The 22,161-nt window shown below is 42.6% G+C and overlaps 1 protein-coding gene across 1 annotated transcript in view; it reads right to left on the reverse strand.

Moving 5' to 3' along the window:
• FRMD3 (FERM domain containing 3) overlaps positions 1–8,458 on the reverse strand; it is a 143,310-nt gene extending 134,852 nt beyond the window's left edge. Inside the window, exon 1 of the mRNA XM_021380323.1 lies at positions 8,308–8,458. Coding sequence (XP_021235998.1) covers positions 8,308–8,406 — 99 coding nt within the window. The 5' untranslated portion in view covers positions 8,407–8,458. The remainder of the gene's footprint in view (positions 1–8,307) is intronic.

Raw genomic sequence — 22,161 nt, forward strand, 5'->3', positions numbered from 1 at the left:
CACACACACATAAGTTCCCCCACCTTTCTTTACTAGCAGCCAAAACACAATTCACAGGGAACACACAGGTATAATGGAAGTTGAGAGCACTGTCCTACCAACACAGAATTTTCAGATTTTGTTCATCAATCCGGCAATATGGAGTGAGAAAAAAGGGAAAAAAAAAACAATTCAGCATCGTTAGTAAACTTTATGTAACACAAAAACAATTCATCTGCAGATTATTATATATTGGATAAAGTCCTGCATAACCCAAAAGTTTAAGGATTTTTATTTAAGATATGATCAAAAAGATCAAGAGAGTTTGTGAACTGGTCACAGGATGTTGGTACGACGCATAGGTCTGCACCTTCCTCCTACCTGAGATACAGAAAGCACTGTTAAGCAACCACTGATCTTCACAAACACTTACTAAGATCTACACAGACGAGATAATTTCTTCATTTATAGGTAAGAACTCTCAACACTCAAGTAACTTTCTAGTAACACTTTCCATTCCTTGTTTCACTTTCAGCCCTGGAGGAAGCTAAGAACACATCCATAAGCACTATCAAAAAAAGAAAACATTACTGCAGACCTAATAAAACAAGGAAATGACCACAGAGGTATGATTAACCCTAGTCCCAGCTTAATTAGACAGGCTTTTCATCTGCCACTCTTGCCAAGTGTACTCATTGTATCTGTACAATTAGAGGCTTGAGCACAAAATATAAGCACCAGTATGCAGCTTTTAAAATATGTCAACCAAACACAGCACAGAATCCCTCTTAACTTGCATCCCCTTCCTTATCTCATCTTACTGTAGTGAACTGTTACAGCATCATCCCTGCAGCTAAAGGCGCTGGATGGTTACAGCTCTGACATCGCTTACAAGATAAATATAAATTCACTAAATCTCCTGCCTGCTGTCTATATAATCTGTTAACCTTTCCCTTTCCACAGCTATGGTTCTGTGGCTCGTTCTCATCTCTGTCCTCTCTGCTTTCTTCCCTTTACATGCATCCTTCCCTTTTCCACTTAGTTTTCTAAATCAACATATTCAGCACAGCTCCACAGTGACATTCTTTCCCCACAAACAATGCTCTACCACCACATAGCCTCAGCACATCCCATTGTTTTTCACACTCTTTTTGAGAATTCTAAAAAGAATTTAAAAATTTGGCTAACAAATTTATATTAAAGTTAGCACCTGTCTGGAAGATACAGACCGTGAAGAAAATATTCAACAAGAAGAAAAGTTTCCAGATATTGATGCATTAACAAAACAGAGAGGACAGTGTATGCCACATTTAAAAGGGGGGGGGGGGGGGGAAAGGTCAAGATAGTAAACTAAACTCCTAGCTGAACTACGGGCAGTGCAAACTGCACAGGAACTGCTCCTGTACTAGCAGCAGGAAGGCACAAAACTACTTACACTGCTGATCATCAGGGGCAGATGTAAATGATCCTTTCTCAGATCTTCTCACCTTCATTTTCAGCTAAGCAAAAGAAGGCATAAGGTCTAATAACAGACCATAAACAAACCAAAGCTTAGCTCCACTTGTTTTCTTCACAGTTTCTACACCAGTTTCTTAAAACTGTATCATCTACCTGCACAAAAGCAGGACATATCTAGAAATTCAAGCTTGTTCTTTTAAACAACAGCAAATAATCATTTAGATAGATATAAAAAGAACAAGTTGTTTAGCCTGGTGATAATTTTGGGAATATCAATGCAGATCTTTGTTTGGGAAGTTTCATATAAAGCAAAGCCACCATTCTATAAAGGTCCCATTGCTATGTAATTTCAGATCTGGGCCAACTGAGGTGCAGGATGATGCTGACACAGAATATTTCCACAAACACATAGAAAGCAAAGTTCACTACCTCTGCCAATAGTAAGCAATAATAAGGAAGAGAAGCTCATTCATGCCAATCTCATTTCCAGTTTAGCAAACCTGGAAATGAACAGCTCAAGGAGTAAAGTACAAGTTTTATTTATTTTAGAATCAAATAACATACTTAATATAGCCTTTTTCTAGAGAGTGGGTTATATTTTTTTTAACGTAGAATCATAGAATCACCAGGGTTGGAAAAGACTTCTAAGATCATCCAACCGTCCACTCACCACCAATATTTCCCACTAAACCATGTCCCACAGTACAACATCTAAACGTTCCTTGAACACCTCCAAGGACAGTGACTCCACTGCCTCCCTGGGCAGCCCATTCCATAGTCTGACCACTCTTTCAGAGAAAGAGTTTCTCATACAGATAAATAAATCTAGAGCTATAGCAGTTCCTCATACACACTTACTCATACTTTAAAAAAATGAATGGAACAGTAGTAGCACACTCAAGAATCACTTCAGCTACACATGGTATACTTAAGCCCACATATTATTTTAAGCATGCCAGTGAAGCCAAGGTGTATTCATATATATAATAAGGAACATGGTACAATAGGAGGACCTTGACTTCACTTACTGCTGATATAAGCACAAGTAACCTTCCAGAATAAGCCATGCAAAAAAAAAAAAAATGTTTCTTCGTTACCACTAACAATGTTTAGGTGACTGTTGCTAAAAGGTTAACTAGATGGGTGAAGTTCTTGCAAAAAGCCTGCAAAAAGAATAAAGCATTCGTTATCTCAGTGACTCAGAAAATAAGTATCTCATTAGTACCTCCAGAAAGGAGGTCTCCTCGTGCTCCTGACACGCTTCCAGCAGTTCTGCAGACCTACTTCCCCCACTGCCCTCCTTCAGGCCTGGGCTCTGCGCTCCATCAGGCAGCCTGCACAAGCAGGTCACCTCTCTCTTTTGCAAATGGAAACAGGCAGTGGCCACTGCCCCCCGAGGCTGTTTTTCATAACTTCTCCGTTTAAGCTGTGCCACTACAGCTTCACCCCTGTGCTGCTATAAGACTGCCCAACGCAGGTCCCAGAGGGGCTCTGCAAATAAACAGAAGACATGGGAAAATAAATGTCATCACAAGAATTAGTTAAGCATCCCTCAGGCTCCAGCTCTGTGCTGTGCCTGTCACCACTCCAGCTAATTTGCAGTCATAAAGTCTCTTAGATGAAGAGGACAGTGTGCTGCATCCCGATCCCTGAGCTGCAGCCCTAGCCTTGAGCAACTTGATGACCTACATGGCATCACACAGCTCGATAACCAGTTGGCTGGAGCCCGCAGTTGCAAGAATTATTGCCGGCCCTCCTCACACACCCAGTGTGCTGCCACCACACTGCTCGCAACAAAATGGGACCTTCATAAGCAGGCATTGCTAGCCTCCTATGCATCTGAAGCACTGCTTTGAAAACTTTAACACTTAAAGAAAATTGTGTTTTATGCTCCTACGTAAATGCTATGAAATTTGCACAGCAAAAAAAAAATATATATATATATATATACACAAAAATATGCAGCATTTAAACACATCCTCTCCCACCTTAATTTCCCAGTGACACATCTCTACATTTCAGCCCAATGGATAACAGTTCTGACTACACATTTTGTGGGGCCTAACACCTATAGTGTATTCACAAAAACTCTAAATTGCATACATCTGAGCACTTAAGTGCTCTGGGCACCATGCATGAAAGGCAACTGCTGGAAAGACATAACTGAAAAAGCAAGAGTTTGGCAAAACTAAGAGGGCTGAAATGCGTATTATGTATCTTCAGCTACATACAGAACCATTCAGACGAGCCATGCATCTCCGCTCCAACTGCCTTGAACACACACAACTAGAATTTCACCATTCCTTATCACAAACTGAGTCCTTAAGAGACTCTGCTGGCATTTCTCAGCAACACAGAATTAGGCTTTCTTATCCCCTTCATGATTCTTGTGGTTTAACCCAGCAGGCGGCTGAGCACCACACAGTCATTCATACACTACCTCCTTCCCACTGGGATGAGGGAGAGAATCAGAAAAAAAAGTAGAACTCATGGGTTGAGATAAAACTATTTTCTAAGACAGAGAAAAGGAGAAGGATAATAGTTATGACTATATGTGAACTTGTGTAACAAGTGCTGCACAAGCAATTGTTCACCACCCTGACAGATGCCCAGCTAGATACTCAAGAAGCAGAAGGGAAATGAACTCCCAATCCTTTCAAAACTCCTTCTGCATGACGTCATACATTACAGAACATCCCTTTGGCCAGTTTAAGTCAGCTGTCCTAATTCTGTTCCCTCCCATATCCTTGTGCCCTTTGCTGCGAACGGCCTTGGTGCTTTGCAACACTGCTTAGCAGCAACTATAAACAGTGTCGTGCTATCAACATTGTTTTTCTCCTAAAACCAAAACATAGCATTGTATCAGGCACTCTAAAGAAAACAATTTAATCCCTGCTGAAACTAAGATAATATCCACGCACCGCTTATTCCATACCATTTACATCACGTTCAGGTCCCACCATTTGTACACATTCTAATTACCATGACCTATATTTTTTTCAACATACATACATACATATTTTTTCAATAGCCTATGGGCCACCCATTTAAATTGCCCATGGTATTCATTTAGTTCAAAACTTTAAGTTCCATCTGTCATAACAGTCCTTCCGTGCAGGATGATTCAGTGCTGGGTTACTGCATGTGGAAGCTACCTCTCATTCCATTAGAGTTCATTCTTCTTTAACCTGGTAGTTCTGACTGTAATACTGCTAACAAGACATACAACAACCACAATAATGATGGCATGCAGTATTATGTAGCAATTTAACACACATAATTTATTATCTGTTCTCACCCAGCATCAAATCACCTTGAGTTACACAATGGACATCCTCATCCTTCCACACTACTCACCACATGCACCTATGTCCTTGAGCAAAAGCAATCCCACAAACAGGTCTGCCTACACCCAAGGCAGGAATAACTTAATCTATCTTGCCCAGCATGTGCTTTATGGGCACCACCAGGACTTTATCACCTTCTATGGTATTTACGAGGTTTGACTGGGCAGGACCAGCTTGACTGGCATAGGCGAGACCCCAGAATACTGCAGTGATTTGTGCCTCTTTAGGAGTACCAGAGCAACAGCAGACTTTTTTCCAAATATTCTACCAGTTTTTCAGGATTCTGCAGTTGTTCAGAGGTGAAGTTCCAAACCACTGAGAACGCCCACTGGCCTAGACACCTGCCCATACCATCCCACATTCCCTATCACTCAGAATTATCCTGCCCCGGTAGAGATCTCTGGGTGACATTCTTAAATAATTGCTTAATCTTAAAGATAACTTGAAACACATCCGTGACATGCAGCAATAGGAGAATGCTAGTTTGAACATCCCACAAATATTCAAAATTCTCAAAAGCTATTGTAACTAGCTCTGGAGCACTAGGGAGAGAAGGAAAAGCAAAAGGGGGGCTGAAGAACTGCTGGAAAGTGTCCTCCCCTATCTCCTCCACAGCTGGGTTCCTCAAGGAAACAAGGCAAAGAGTTAATTACTAAGTGTCAATGATATGGCTTCCAAAACCCAAAGACTCCAATGATGAATATGCACAAAACATTAGTTTCTCAGCTGCCAGTTTTACCATGATATAAGCCAGGGCCACACAGCATAACAAAATAAAAACCTTAATCCAATCCCCAGAGATGACAAACAATGCAACAATAAGCAAGCAAGGTGCTACACAGTAAAGTTCCATGAGAAAACTTTTGAAGAGTTCCATAATAAGGAAAAAATCAACACCATGACCAGTAACTATCAAACTACCACAACACCCTGTGTTAGCATGCTCCAGTCAGATCTGCTGTTATCTCAACCCTTCGAGCACCATGTTGGGCACCAATCTGACTGTTGTGGTTTAACCCAGCAGGTGGCTGAGAACCACACAGTCACTCACACACTACCTCCTTCCCACTGGGATGAGGGAGAGAATCAGAGAAAGAAAGTAAACTTGTGGGTTGAGAGAAAACTGCTTACTAAGATAGAGAAAAGAAAAAGTTATGACTATATATATATATGAAAGCATATAGCAAGTGCTGCACAAGCAATTGCTCACCACCCCCTGATAGATGTCCAGCTAGACCCTTGAGCAGCAGTAGAAGCGGTGAACTTCCGTACCGTACAAAACTCCTTCCGCATAATGTCATATGGTACAGAATATCCCTTTGGCCAGTTTTAGTCAGCTGTCCTAATTCTGCTCCCTCCCAGATCCTCAGGCCTTTTGCTGCGAGTGGGCTTCGCTCTGTACAACACTGCTTAGTAGCAACTATAAACAGCAGTGTGCCAACAACATTGTTTTTCTCCTATAATCAAAATATAGCATTATATCAGGCACTCCGAAGAAAATTTCCTCTCTGCTGAAACTAAGACATGACCAAAACACAGCTGCCCAACATGTTCCAGCTGGCACAGCCCTGGCTTCACTGCGGTTAACCCAGCAGCACATCATCTGGGCTACTTAGTCACGCTGAAAATGCATCCATGTGCATATGTCAACAGACTTGTAATATTTCTTTCCATTCACTAATACAATTGTAGTGCTGTGAAAGTTCCTAGGAAGTTTTGTCCACCTTAAAGTTCAAATACAGATCTGATCAAGAGGTTAAAGGTACAAAGTTGTTTCAAGAGCTGCACATGCCTAAGAGAATAAATGAACTGCACAGTGAAGTTACATCTCCTCTGTATATAAATAGGGAGCAGTTACCTACACGTATATATGCAGTTCAAAGCAGCAGAAAGAGTGCAACGTAACTCAGAGCAGGAAACCTCCTCCTCCTTGGCTGGATGTTTCTGAAGTGGCCATGAGCTAACACTTTCTAACATCAGGATCTGCATTTACATGCAGAATTTCAGTACCTACCAGTCGTAGGAAAAATCTGAGCCCTTCCCACCTTTCACGTCTTTTTGGAGCAGAGGTTCAGGAAAGCCAGTTCTAGAAGAGTTCACAATGTAATTCAATTTTCAGGATTACTCTTGGAAGTAGAATATTTAAAACATTTTAAGTTGTGGTGTAGAATGCCATTCCCCTGTGCATACAAGACGTGGAATGAGGAATGGCGATGCGATGCACCCCAGCGTGACTCGGTCGCCCCAAGCTGTTGCTCGCCCTGCACCATACCGCACCACACAGGGCTGGCTGATGCCTGCCTCACGGGCACCAAAGGGCACACTTGCAGCACAAGGAAATCTTTGCACTTTAATACTGCAGAGCTGTAATGATCCTTGCCACCCCAGATCCACATTTTTAAGTTCTCCATTGCTTAATGAGACTCATTTGTGAAGAAAGCAGAGAATTGATGCAAAGCTTGCATTAAGCTCTGAGAAAAGACTCTGCAGGCCATTCTGCTCCCTGCATGTTAAAGCTATGATCTCACAGCCACACTACTCAATAACAGAGCACCACAGCAATAAGGAGACAAGATGTTTTGGTTATTTCCTGCTACTTCCAGGCTCCAGAGGCCGAGCGTAACTGGCATGAAATGGCTTCACTGCAACCAATAAAAACAGCATTTGGTTCAAGTGCAGAGGTACCTTGCATGTCACTGCACCCTTTCAGATGCGGGTGGTCCTTGTACAGGACTGCTGACTTGATTTACAACTCTAGGTGCTTCGTACCGCCACAGGGAAATGAGAGTAAAGATCAACTGTGAGCGTCCAGTAACTTCCTAAAGGACCGCTCTCCTCCTATCTGGTCGCTAGCGCACCTCGGTGCTGGTGCAGATCTGCTGGTGAGCATTGCTCTAAGGCTCGCATCTGAGGGGTCTCTGAGCCCACACCACCCGCCCGAGTTTGGCTCTGGTTGGCAGCCCTCGGCACAGGCAGCACCCACAACCGACGGAGGACTCCTACCCTCTGCCTCCCAACCCTCATTCCTCGAAGGAATAGGAAGGGACAAAGGGACCGGGTAACGGTGATTGCCGCGAAGTTGCTTTCCGCTCAAGCGCACACTATTACCACTGAGAATCCCGCTGTAAGTTACCCTCCGCGTTACACCGGCGGGTACGCGCGCCAGAACTCCGCTTCGCCCGCTGCCTCCCGAGCAGCACTCCCGCGCCGCGGGCCTTGCTCCCGCTGCTGGCCTCGGGAAGCACCGCCGAGCGGTTTCCCCGCCGCCACCCCGCGCCCCACGCCCGGGTCCCCTCCCTCGCTCCGCAGCCACGCGCGCCGCCGGCAGCGTCCCGCGGCTCCGGGAACGGCCGCAGATTCCCACTGCGCCGCAGGTGCGCGGATCCGGGCGCGGATGCAGCCCCACCGCCGCCCGCGGTGCCGAGCCGCCGCCCGGGCCCGGAACGCAGCCGCGTCCCGGCGCCGCGCTCCCGATGCGGACGCCGCCGCCCGCGGAGCCGCCCCTCTCTGTCCCCGCCGGCACCTGGATGTGGCAGGAGATGTCGGAGTCGTCCAGCAGCCGCACGGTGCATTTCATCTCCGGGCTCAGCGACCTGATGCTGGAGCTCCGGAACCGGATCATCCCGGCCGCCCGCCCGCCGCCGCCCCGCAGGCAGCCGCAAGGGGCCAGCCTGCAGCGGTGCCCGGCCGACCGCGGCACGGCACGGCACGGCGCGGCGCGGCACAGCGCGGCACGGCTCGGCTCGACTCGACTCGACTCGGCGGCACCGCCCCTCAACCCAGCGGCGCCCCGCCGCCTGCCCGCCCGCCGCGGCGGGGGCCTCCTCTGCGTCAGCCCGCGCCCCGCTCCCCGACCGCAGCATCCTCCAGCGCCCGCCCCCGGGCCGTGGGCCGGGAAAGGCAGCGCACCCCCTCGGTGTGGGGTTCGCTTGCGGGACCGGGCAGCGTCCGCTGCCCTGTGAGGGAAGCCGGGCTGCCACCCACGGGTGTGCGGGGCCGTCCCAGTGCAGCCCTACCAAGTGGGAAAGTTAAAGTGAAAATTACCAAACAGGACGGCTGTGCGGTGAGGGAATACGAGAGGACACAAAGCAACTTCATCTGAGGGTGCAAGTCTTGGAAAGCCCTCAGGGGAAAAGACGAGTCCACTAGAGAGGAACTGTCCCATCCCATTTGTTGTGCAAAATGGGAAGGAAAACATAGCACCTGGTGGCTTCACTATGCTCACCCTCACAAACGTATGTGAGTTTGTGATAAGCCCTACAAGTTATGCAGAAAGCACTCACTGAACCTGACCATTCCTGACACGAGGATCAGCACTGGGCTGAAAAGGAGTGTGTCCTTGTTTTGTGTGGCACAAAAAACTCTGCGGAACGGGATGTGGTAGTTCCACAAAGAGAAAAGAGAGCTGGTGGCTGCACGCGAGGCATACCTCAGTCATTCTGCCCAGTTACCTTTGATGGTATGTAAACTTCCATATTCATAAATAGTTCTGCTTGAAGGTAACGTTCTTCAGAAATCGACTGAGAACAGCTGAGCACCACCACGCCAGCATGCTCCTCCTTTGGCTCTCTGCTGGACTGCTAACAGCAGGAAGTGCAGGAACCACAAACAAATGAGAAGTGCATAATGCTCGCTGCTGCCAGCTAATAACTATGCAAAGCCCTCTAAAGTGGAACATTAAAAAAAAAAAAAAAAAAAACCCTCTAAGTATATGCTTCTCCCAAGTGACAAACGCTTGCAATTGTGCAGTGAATGGTGAAGCAAACCAGTAAGTACTTGAAAAAGATTATCCATCTCATCAGCCGCAAATTAAGGAAGATGGTCATTATCAGCTGAGATACCAGTTGGTGACACCCGACTTGTTAATAATAAAGAAGCACTTTTTTACCTTTAGTCCTGCAGCATGGGAGCTCAGCAGATGCAGGATTTTAGCTCACATGTGGATTTACTCTGAGGCAACAGATCTTCCTGCCTACAACAGAGAAGCCACTGTCTCTTCCTATGCCACATATCTTCCCTTTTCCTTTTGCCTCGCTCCATCCCCCAGAGGAGCAGGGAGGAAGCCAAGCCGATGGTGACCTGAAGCTACAGGCAGCTCAGCAGAATGGTGCCCAGCTGGCATAGCAACAGGCCACTCGTATCTTTCGACACTTTATTTGCTTCTGCAGCACACTGCACCATGTAGACCTGAGGTGCCTGAGAGCCCTGTGAGACAAGCAGCAGATTTCTATGTCGGTTATCACAGTCACTACTGCCACAGAATATGGCAGAGTCTAGCAGCACGTCAGCAAGTAAATGAAATGAACAACAACAAGCCTCCATCCCATAGAAGAATAAAGCAATGTTAACAAATACCCTACCTGGCTGGAGCTGCAGGATGTCAAATTTTGGGCTGGGTAGTGAATCAGGTATTAGGACTGCAATCTCATTCAAAAAATGTGATGGGCCTTTTTTTTCTACAAATAGGAGGGTCTTAAATGTCTCATACAATTACAAATCATACAGAAAAACAGGGATGCTGACTGAGCCACAGTCCTTTTTGCCACAGCTTGGAGGCCTGACAATCCTTGTGCAGCTGGTATACGGAAAGTTCAGCTGGGGAGTCCTATACTTCAGGTGGTGGCATTAAATAGTACAGCTAGTATTAGAAAACACAAAGCAATGCACAAAAATTCGGTTCTGTTACTCATAAATGCTGAGCTGATGGATGAGTACAAGCCAAAATATACTTCTTGTACACTGATCCCATGGAGGATTATCAGTCAGTGACTGCGCTTGCTGCGAAGACCAGGAAGCTGTTGAAGCGCTCACCTGGCTTTCACCCTACAGAGCTGGAGCGGTCCAGTGGGGTCACAAAGCCATGTAAACAGGGCTGCAAGAATGAATGTTGATGGGTAGAAGCATGCTTGAAGTATGCTTCATCACCCTCAGGACTGTCTTCAGCATGCAAGGTAATAACTGCACTCTCATTCTTTGTTCATCTAATGGGTGTCTGAATTCGTTCACTTAGGGCAGAGAGCATCAGGACAGAGTAAGGGATACTGACTGGCCCCTGCTTCCTATTTGACTGGGATTTGCTGCCAGCTATGAAGTTATATTTGAGGGGCAGGAGGCAGCACTAATGACTTTGAGTAGTACTTTGATTTCTGCGTGATTCTGTGTGGATCTAAATTACAGAATATAGTAGTCATAGAATCACAGAATCCTTAGAGTTGGAAGAGACCTTTAAAGCCCATCTAGTCCAGCTCCCGTGCAATGAACAGGGACATGCACAGCTCAATCAGGTTGTCCAGGGCCTGATCCAGCCTCACTTTGAAAGGCTCCAGGGACAGGGCATCCACCACATCTCTGGGAAACCTGTTCAATGCCTCACCATCCTCACTGTAAAATACTTTTTCCTTATATCCAACCTAAATCTACCCTCTTTAAGTCTGAAACCATTTCCCCTTGTTCTATCACCTCAGATAGCACTGAGCCAGTATTCCAAGGAGTCTGTTAAAGGTAGCTGTAGTTACGGGAGTCTGAGTTGTGAAAATCAAAGGTGCACAGGAAAATTTGCTTCCTGTGTGGCCTAGACATCCAGTTGTATAGAAGATTTGGATCATTTCTGAAGGACCCAGTTCACAAGACAAACTTATTGATATGAAGCTTACAACACGTGTGCATACTATTCTGCCTTCTTCAGAAGAACTGCCTTCAAGGTACACACCTTATTTTTGTAAAATATATCTAGAAATCGAGCTTAAATTAGCAATCAGATAACAGAATTGGTGTGGGTATACAACGTGTCACTCAAAAATAGTAACAAAGATCTTCAAACACTTTGTATTCAGAGAGATCCCAATACTGGACATTTTATATAAAATATTAATGCATATTTCTATAATTCTCATTACTGTTACTCTAAGAGCATTTAAAGCTACATAATTTACAAATAAAAAAATATTTAAATAGTAAAAGTCCTACAGATCGCAATGAGGGCAGAGCTGAGCCAGAAGCTGAAAATTTAATTCACCTAGGATTACTACTTCCTTTTATATTCCAAAAACATTACAGGTTCATTGCATGAGAGAAAATGCAACAAGGTCTGTAAAATATCACATTATTGATGGTAGCACCAAAGTACCCAGGATTCTCAAGTATGTTCTCCACAGGAAATTTTTTTGAGTCAAACATGATCTCACTACAAAATGCAGAGCTATCAGTGAAATATTAGGCCACAATTACACCAGCAGAAAGAGCTAAATTCCTACTGACATCAGCAGTGGTGTATCACAGCTTTCAGGGCACTCCTTGCCTATAGTCACCAGCACGGCTCACAAGGGGGAGCAGGGGCGAGTCAGAAGAATGCACTTGCTTTCACTGCTGCGGTTCAGTGATTTCTGCAGAGATTCAGGAAGTGCTGGGAAAAGCATTACAGTACTCCGTTTCAGCAGAGAAGGATGGGTTGAATTTACTGCACAAACTTCTTAGCAAACTTCCTGGAAGCTCAAGTATCTGTCAGCATTTATCTGAGTTAGACCATATTGACGACATCACATTTGAAAGCTTGTTACTGGAACAAACTTTCAATTGATTTTAATCCATTCAAGCTAACTACCATAAGGGTAAACATCATCTCTGAGCCTTTGGTTCAGAGCACAAAGTCAGTGAGACAATTGTCACAGTTCACTGATTCCTACAACTAACTGTGATGTTTCCGCCAGTGGGAACTGAAATGTTTCTTCGGTAGATTCCTCTCTTTTCAGGGGTTTTTCAGTCCTGTTTTTCCAGCATTACTGCCAGAAAAACTACAGCAAGCAGTGCACTCTCTCCTTATTCCCTATACAGCCTCTCCAAGGAATCTCCTCTCAGGACTCTGTTTGTTGCCAAATACTGCTCTCACTATTTTCTTTACAGTTGCTTTCATACAAGCAATGCAGCAAGTTACCTTGCTTGTTAAGAGCCTCAAAGAAACTTTCAGCTTACACTGTTGAAAAACTAACATGTTTTGCATGTGACAAAACCGGTGGTTTCAGATATCTACAGTTGATTCAACTACCTAAAGAAACATGAATGCCTTTTGCTGAATGCAAAGCAGCTATCATATCCATGTATCTCACTGATCTGTGATGAATTAAAAAGAACATTCCTCCACCAGAGATGTAATAATCCAAATCAAGGCTTTCTGCATCTCTCGACCAAGATGAAAATCTGAGGTCTGCTTTCTTAACTGTATTTGTGTGTACAGATTAAGAGTACAGCAACATATACATTGCTTTTGCCCATCTAAAAAGTTCATGTAGAGGTACATTTGCAGATGTTGTCCACCTACAGCTTGAATTACTCCTCTTTTGAAAAATACTTATCTAAATGATCATTTATTAAGGCTCCAATTCAAAATAATCCCATGTTTTCAGCCAACGAACTTTAGTATTGCTGGGAAGATAAAAACAAGACTAAAAGTTGATCACTACTATAACGCTAACACTGGTCATACATAGATAAAAACTACACTAACAAACACAAGTTACCAGATGGCCAGTTCAGGTATCTCCTCAGAGACAGGCTTTGAAGAGCTCTCACAATCCCCAAAGCCTTGCTTACTGAGTGTACAATGAAATAACATATATCGCACACCTATTTGATATCTTCTTTTCTACTATTCTTGTTCCAGGATAGAATGCGACTGCTGATGGGCAGAGCTTGCTTGCAATAATGTTCCATTTTTGTGTCCGCTTGCACAAGCACTTTCAAACATCTGAAACTGCTTGGACAAGTTTTGGTTACTTTTACACAATCATAGAATCATTTAGACTGGAAAAGACCTCTAAGATCATCCCCCTGTTAACCTAGCACTGCCATGTCTACCACTAAACTATATCCTTAAGCACCACACCTACATGTCATGAGAACACCTCCAGGGATGGTGACTCAACTACTTCCCTAGGTAGACTGTTCCAATGCTCCACAAACCCTTCAGTGAACAATTTTTCCTACCTAAATTAGCCCTGATGCAGCTTGAGTCCATTTCCCCTCTTGGGTCCATTTCCTCTTGTCCCAGCATCTGTTGCCTGGGAGAAGAGACCAACTTCCACTACACTACAACTTCCTTTCAAGTGCCTGTGGAGAGCTATAAACTCTCTCCCTGAGCCTCCTTTTCTCTAAGCTAAATAACCCCGGTTCCCTGAGCCACTCTTATATGTCTTGTTCTGTAGTCCATTCACCAGCTTTGTTGCTTTTCTTTGGACAAACTCCAACACCTCAATGTCTTTCTTTTAACAAGGGGCCCAAAACTGAACACAGTGTTTCAGGTACGGCCTCACCAGAGCTGAGTACAATCACTGCTGATTCGGATATTTCTGATACAGGCCAAGATGCTGTTGGCCTTCTTGGCCATGTGAGCACATTGCTGGCTCATATCCAGCCAGCTATGGATCAATGTCCTTTATTGTTTCTTGTCTTCTTTTGAGTTATTCTGATTGTTAATACTCGTGTCATACAATTTGAATTTTATATACCTTGTCTACATTTGTGTTTGCCTAACTTCAAATGTGTGTAAAGCATTTTTTCAAACCGGAATGATCCTCAAAGCTGGGGCCTGAATGGGTAGTCAGATTTAAACCATGTAAAAGTCCAGAAAATTAAACTTCTGCTTTGCATATAATGGAAATCAGGTAAAAATTCCTTGTACATTCTGAGAACAAATTAAGAAGTACAGGAAGAACATATACCATATGCAACAAGTATTTCAGGTTTGTTAATATTGCCAGCATATAATCTCTGTAAAGAATCTGTTATTATAATAATTAGCACCTTGATTTTTAAATAATCATATGCAACAAAATTCAGTTTCTGATACAACTGTCTTTACGGTTTCTGATTTTCGTCATTAATTCCTTTCCAAATTACTTTGCAGACTACTGCTCCTTATTGATTTAGGTTTGTAGTTATGCAAAAAACTAGTAAGGACAGGATTTAAGTGTTGCAACCTTTGTTGCTAACAACTTTGCATGTGACAATCTGTATGGTAGAAGAGTTAAGTATGCTTGTGAATGACTGTAGAATGAAGGCTTGACTATTCAGGAAAGAGATGTGGACTAAACAAATGCAAAAAAAAAAAAAAAAAAAAAAACCACCAGACATAGAGCAGACTTCAAAAGCATTCACTGCTACCTGCTCAGTAATAATAATTCAGATTTACTTTTAGGAGAAGCATTTTAACATATTTATTTCCTCCTTTCCATTTTCCAAAGCCAGCAGGTGGCTACATTTTAATAGTGCTTTGAGTGCTTTCAGAATTAGTAGTTCCACATCAGTACCACTGTTGCTATTGTAAATCATGCTGAAAAATGCAGTACATGTGTTGTACACCCTAAAAGTTAGAGGACAAATACAATACGAGAAGTTAAAATATAATAAATCTGTTGAAGAAGTTGCACTTCCAGTGGAGGCAAGATGCTTTCAAAGTGAGAGTGTAATCCTGGAGAAGCTGGTTATAATCTCATTTATCACAGAATCATAGAGTCAGAAGGGACTTTTAAAGCCCGTCTAGTCCAACTCCCCTGCAGTGAACAGGAACAGCCACTGCAAGGTCAGGTTGCCCAGAGCCTGGTCCAGCCTGACCTTGAATGTCTCCAGGGACAGGGCATCCACCACATTTCTGAGCAACCTGTTCCAGTGCCTCACCACCCTCACTGTAAGAGACTTTTTCCTTATATCCAACTTAAATCTACCCTCTTTAAGTTTGAAGCAATTTCCCCTTGTCCAATCAACTCAGACCCTGCTAAAGAGACTGTCTTTTTCTTTCCTGTAGCTCCTGTTTACGAAATGAAAGGCCACTATCAGGTGTCCCCAAAGCCTTCTCTTCTCCAGGCTGTGCAGCCCCAGCTCTTTCAGCCTGTTCTCATAGGAAAGGTGTTCCATCCCTTGGATCATTTTTGTGGCCCTCCTCTAGATGCACTCCAACAGGTCCATGTCTCTCCTGTACTGAGGACTCCACATCTGGATGCAGTACTACAGGTGAGGCCTCACCAGAGCAGAGTAGAAGGGCAAGATCACCTCCCTCAATCTGCTGGCCATGCTTCTCTTGATGTAGCCCAGGATACAGTTGGCTTTCTGGTCCACAAGGGCACATTGCTGGCTCACGTCCTCTTTACCATCCACCAGTACCCTCAAGTGCTTTTTGCCAGGGCTGTGCTTAATCCTTTCATACCCCAGCTTGTATTGATAGTGGGGATTGCCTTGATCAAGGTGCAAGACTTAGCTTTGATGAACCTCTTGAGGTTCTCCTGGACCCACTGCTCAAGCCTGCCTGGGTTCCTCTGGATTGCACCTTGTCCCTCAGGAGTGCTTGACTGCGTCCCACAGCTTGGTGTCATCAGCAAACTTTCTGAGGGTGCACTCAACCCCACTGTCAATGTCACTGATGAAGATATTAAAGAGTATTAGTCCCAGTTCTGACCCCTGGGGGACACCACTCATTACTAATCTCATTGCAGACATGGAACCATTGACCACCACTCTCTGGGTTCAATCCTGCAGCCAGTTCTTTGTCTATCATCAACCCCATGTCTTTCCAATTTGGAGAGAAGGATGTTATGGGGGATCATGTCAAAGGCCTTACTAAAGTTCAGATAGATGACATATGTGGCTCTTCCCTTGTCCACTGATGCAGTTACACCATCATAGAAGGCCACTAGGTTGGTCAAACTGGACTTGTCCTTGGTGAAGCCATGCTAGTTGTCCCGTATCACCTCTCCATCTTCCATGTGCCTTAGCATAACTTCCAGGAGGATCTGTTCCATGATCTTCCCCAACACAGAGGTGAGACTGACAAATTGGTAGTTCCCGGGGTTATCCTTTTTACCCTTCTCAAAAATGGATGTGATGTTGCCTTTTTTCCTGTCACCAGGGACTTCACCTGACTGCCATTACTTTTCAAGTATCACTGAAAGTGGCTTGGCAACTACGTCAGCCAATTCCCTCAGGACTCTGGCATGGATCTCATCAGGACCCATAGACTTGTGAATATTCAGGTTCAGTGGTCAAGAACCTGATCTTCGCTCACAACAGGAGGGATGATGCTTGCTCAATCCCCTCCTTTTGAACCATTTGTTCAAGGGATGTGTGATGAGCAGTTATCAAAGAAGACGACGGCACAGAAGTTGTTGAGTACCTCAGCCTTCTCCTTGTCCGTTACCAGTTTGCCTGTGTCACTCACTAGGGGAGGTATACCTTCTTGGATTTCCCTTTTCTGGTTGAGGTACCTGTAGAAGCCTTTCTTGTTCTTATTAGCACCCCTTGCAAAAGTTTAGTTCAAGCTGAGCCTTGGCTTTCCTGATGCCATCCCTACACTGCCTAGCAGCTTCCTTATATTTCCCATGGTACCTGATTTAGATGGGAATAAAACCAGTACAGCTCTGCTGATGTCCTCTTCAGCTATTTCCAATTCATTTCTGAAGAGACTAAAGAAACTAAATTCTTCCTAGAAGTCTACAGACTTTATCTCCAGTCTGCCCTGCAGTAACACTGAGATTACTCTCAATCGCACATAACTTTGACCTGCCAGCAGTAGTTGTACAGTCACCGTGAACACTGTGCTCTGGCAGCCTTCTGCAATCAGTATAGACCTTGGTATTTTACTGACTCTGCTCCAAAGGAACTACAAAAGCACCAGGCATAGTCCCTTGGCTTTCACAGTCACTTCTGAATTGCACTACTGCAGCTCTATTTGTGACTTTGGACTAAAAAGAGTACAATTTTCCCACTTTATTTTCACACACTAAACATGGCAGATTAAATAGCACATTATTTTATGACCTCAAACTTTCAAAACAATTTTTATTTCTGAGCACTTCCCAGGAGTCCTTATGTTAACACACTGATTTTGGTCAGGTAATATGGAGAAATTGTTATGTGGGAAAACAGACTTTGACTTTTTACATTAAATTAATTTTGGTAAGACTTTTGTGGAGTTGGTATTGTAATATTTACTCTGGATTCAGAGTATAGACTATAGTATTACGGTGTATTCAAGGCCTAAGGAGCTATCACGTAAGAAGACAACTAGCATTCTACTGTGCATCTGAAATAGTTTTCTTAAAAGTGAATCAACTAGACATTGTATAAACATAGTACAGTATTTCCTGTGTTTTTGCTGGAAAAAATAAAATCTGTATATCTAGCTCTTAGATCAATGCTTTCTTCAGCTTCTATATACAGAAATCAGTGAACTAAGGCATGCACAAGCAAGAACAGTTTCTAACAGGGTACAAAGTATTGCATTCTTCTTTCCCCTGTAGCTAGATTCAGATAACTTTGTCATCCCTTCAGCTTCACAGTCAAGCTAAGAACACTGATGCTGCTTGGAAATAACAAAGTAAAACCACTCCCTTTTTACTTAGCATTTTTGTCCCGCAATCTGGAAATATAAGAAAAGTTATTTACAACTCACATTCCTTATTTCATGTGCAACATGGCCTCCAGCACTGCACTTCAGTATGAAAATATTTAATGAAGTAGCATGTACAAATATTTAATGTGATTTTTAACACCTATAATTAGTTTAATTTACTGGTCCCAAACTTCTGAAAATTTGGCAGATTCTTCAGACTGATTAATTTTATTAATCAAAATCTGGGAAATCCTTTTGGAGACTGAGATCCATTTCGTACCAAAAGTTCACTTCAGTGTAACATGCATATTTAGTATACGACCAAAAGGAAAGAAGTTTAGACAGTGTATTGATTTACTCTGCATTACAAAGAACAAACTCTGAAAATTCTTGGAGTAGTTTCAATTTACACAGTCAAAATTTGAGGCTGATTTACTTCATAATGAGGACTAATTGTGACTAACAAAACACCCCACTATAAGTGACACTTCTGACAGTGAACATATCGTATCAACACTCCAGTTTGTGTTTATGGTCAACATATATCCAGGATCTCATTTAAGCCCCAGAAGTAATCTAGGACTTAAGCTGCCTGAAGGACAGTCATTCTCTCCTTTAATATCCAGAAAGTTGGGATTACCCAACGTATCTGAGCCCTCACTTTTATAAGAAATAGATGTCCATAATGTTGGATGTTGCTATAAAGTGTTAAGAAGTCTGTTTTCTTTTATAGAAGTTCTCCATCATATTGTGATAAGTTTCATTTAGGAACTAGAAACAGAGGGAGCATGCTTTTTAGAAAAAGGGGGGGAAAAAGCTGTTTTCTTTTTTTATTTTCTGTTTCCTTTCATTTTGCCTTTTGCAATATTCTGAACACAGAAGATCCTTTTAGCATCTCTGGGAAGGATGAACATGCAGTAAAGTTAAATAAATATACTTCTAGCAAAGCTAGAATTCTTTAATTCTTTGTGCTACCCTTCCCTAAAATTAGACAACTAATTAAAGTAGATGATAAACCTTTTTTACTTCCAAGCATTTAGTATCAAACAATTAGACAAACCAGAGGGTCTAAGCAAAAGACTGATAATATTCCAAAACACCATAAAATAGACAATAAACATCATTTTAAAAGTATTTTAAAATACAGTAACTGAGAAAGTATTTAAGGGCTAGAAACGTGGTAAGCTTTCTGTCAGATATTCTAGAGTTTTTGGCTTTTTAAGATTCTTGACTCTTTCCTCTTAACCACTATACCTTAATTTCACCTGGTAAAATAAAACATTGTAAGACATTTACATTCCGTTGTCTCCCATTTTGATTATGTAAACGTACTTCGGAATTCATGAAACCAGACAGCTTATTTGTATAACTACATCAAAGCTTCAGAATCAAGTTATCTCCCACTGCCAGTGTGGGAGATAAGAATTTTAAATAATACAGAGAAGGTACCTGTGCCAACTATGGCAAATGGTCCTCAGTAGAACTACATCATCAGAATAAATTTCCAGAGATACACGTATGTGAATAAACAACAAAGATTAAAATGAAGCTCCTCCATGTTATTAAGTAAAGAAAAGCTGAAAAAATACCTGTTGTCTGCAACTAAGAAGAACTGGAAGGAAAATTCTCATTCAACTCAACCAAAAGGATTCACGTACCTCAGCGGACCTATAACTTGTTTAAACACAACTCAAACTGGACACTGAAGCATACACAGTATGATTTTGCTAGGACAGCCATTTGGCTGATTTTTATCCAGTCAGCTGTCCCGCTGGTTATTAACATGAATTCTATTTGCACAAATCAAGTCAACCACATCTGAAGGAAATCTGAATATAATCGCCTTCTTGTGCCTTCACATTACCTCCAGGCTCCTGTGTTTGTACAATTTGATTAGTTTTCTCCCTCTCTGTTTCCCCACAGTATCTGCACAGTGCACTGCTGCTCACACAGTCCTGCGAATGCATTCCCATGGTAGTTTAGCCCAGGCTTAAGTAAAAGAAAACTCCATGGAAGACTTTCTGCAAATATACTGATGCAAAAAATAGCTGCTATATGACATCACTCCAGCTTCGCATGGAGCTTCTTATAAGACATACAGTTATGTATTATAAGAAAAAGATGTCAGACAGAGAAATGCATTTTTCTAATTTGTAGCAATAAAGCCAGGTAAAGTTGTGACAATTTACTACAAAACAAGTTGTGCATGGTAGGTGGAGTAGCCTGTAAATAAAATCCCAGAGATTGCTATGACAGAAGAATAAATATTATAATTCCAGGAGTGGGAACAACAGCTGTGGTATTGTTTCCAGGGTTAATATGACCACAGGTATTTTTAAGTTTGTTCACTGCTGTATCCCAAGAATTCTCATTTTAAAGAAACATTTCCCTTTGTTTCGCAATTAATCAGCCAACAAATTGAAAAGATGCCAGGAAAATTCAATTACTTTTAGCACAATCATACTGCTATTAAAGCATAATTTGTATTCAGTCACTGGGCACCTTAAAGTAATCATTGTGGTCTGTCACTAATTTGAGGACTGGCTGCTTGGGTGATGGTCTAATAACTTGGAAGGCTCTGCTCATTGTTAAGAAAGTCTTAATAGGTATGTGAAATCTCAGCTGAATTGTCAGAGACAGATAACAGAAAAAAAAAAAGGAAAAATCCATCCATCTTTCATAACATTTCCAAAGTGCTCTGCAAAGGAAAAAAATTCACGCAGACTGAGATATTTAATGTGCTTTCAGAATTTCTTCTGCAGCTTGATTCATAAGAAGTCCCATTATCTGATCTGGTTTCAGAAACTGGGATTGATTCAATCTTCTCAATTTTGAAGAAAGGCTTCTATTTGAGAAACTAGTGATATAATCTGCTTAACTGGTAGGAATTTAGTCCTTCAAAGGAGGAATTAATATAGAATTAGTTAAAAAAATATTAATATAGAAGTGTAGTAAAGAAGAAGAACATAATTTATTTCATTAAGAATCATCACTGCTATTAGATCTCTAATCTAAATATAAGGTTTGTTTTATTTTTATATATTCATTGTGTCATGAACCTATTCATTTTGCAACCACCTAGACAGCCCTTCCCAACAGGAAAAAAAAATGCAATGTATATAATGAAACATGGAGATATTTTCCCTTAAACTTAAAACAATTTCAATAAATGTATTTTGTAATGTCAATGTCTGTTAAATATTTTTCATTAATGAAAGAAAAATAAAAACACTCTTCTATCAATGTATACCTATGACAGGAGTGAAACCAGCAAGGGAATTTTGGAAGAAAAGAGTTAAATGTAATTGGACAGATCAGTATCATTAATTATATTGTATCACTAAACATGTTAAGACCTCTTCTGTTATATCAAACCACAATTCCCCATGCACAAGCATGAGATATATGCCAAATAAGAATGACTGTATGAGAAACTACAGTAATATACATTCAGAACTAGCACTGTTGTAGAAGAGTTCAGTACCTGTAACATAAGATACTTACCATCTGCTATCCAGTGTTGATGACTGTGGCCCCTAGGACATCAGCAGCTGGCTCATACAGCTACAGCACAGCATTTACTATGACACAATTACCACTGGTGTCTGAGCACTCTTGCAGTTTTTCCTGGATACTTCTTTCCTTTTCTCATGCTTTAGTGTCAGGGCATTCTCACACCACCTGCCAGACTTTTTTTTTCTGTTGGGAATGTGAGATGGCTGAGCTTTTTCTGCCTGCAAATCGAGTGCATGTCTAACTTTCCATAGACTTTGGACTGCAATCTCCAGACGTTCAGTCACTAGAAGTGCCCACCTAGACTGACCTATCAAAACCCATACATCTCTGCCATGGCCCTGCCCTCTGGCAAAGCAATGCTACCACTTACACATGGCAAAGACAGTTGTGCCAGAGGAATTGCTGACCGCAGTCTCTCTGGCGTGATACTTGCTGTGCTCAAACACAGCAGTGTGAGCTGCAGGCCTGAGCCACCCCACACCCAGC

Source organism: Numida meleagris, chromosome Z (assembly GCF_002078875.1).
Source record: "Numida meleagris isolate 19003 breed g44 Domestic line chromosome Z, NumMel1.0, whole genome shotgun sequence".
NCBI classification, from domain to species: domain Eukaryota; kingdom Metazoa; phylum Chordata; class Aves; order Galliformes; family Numididae; genus Numida; species Numida meleagris.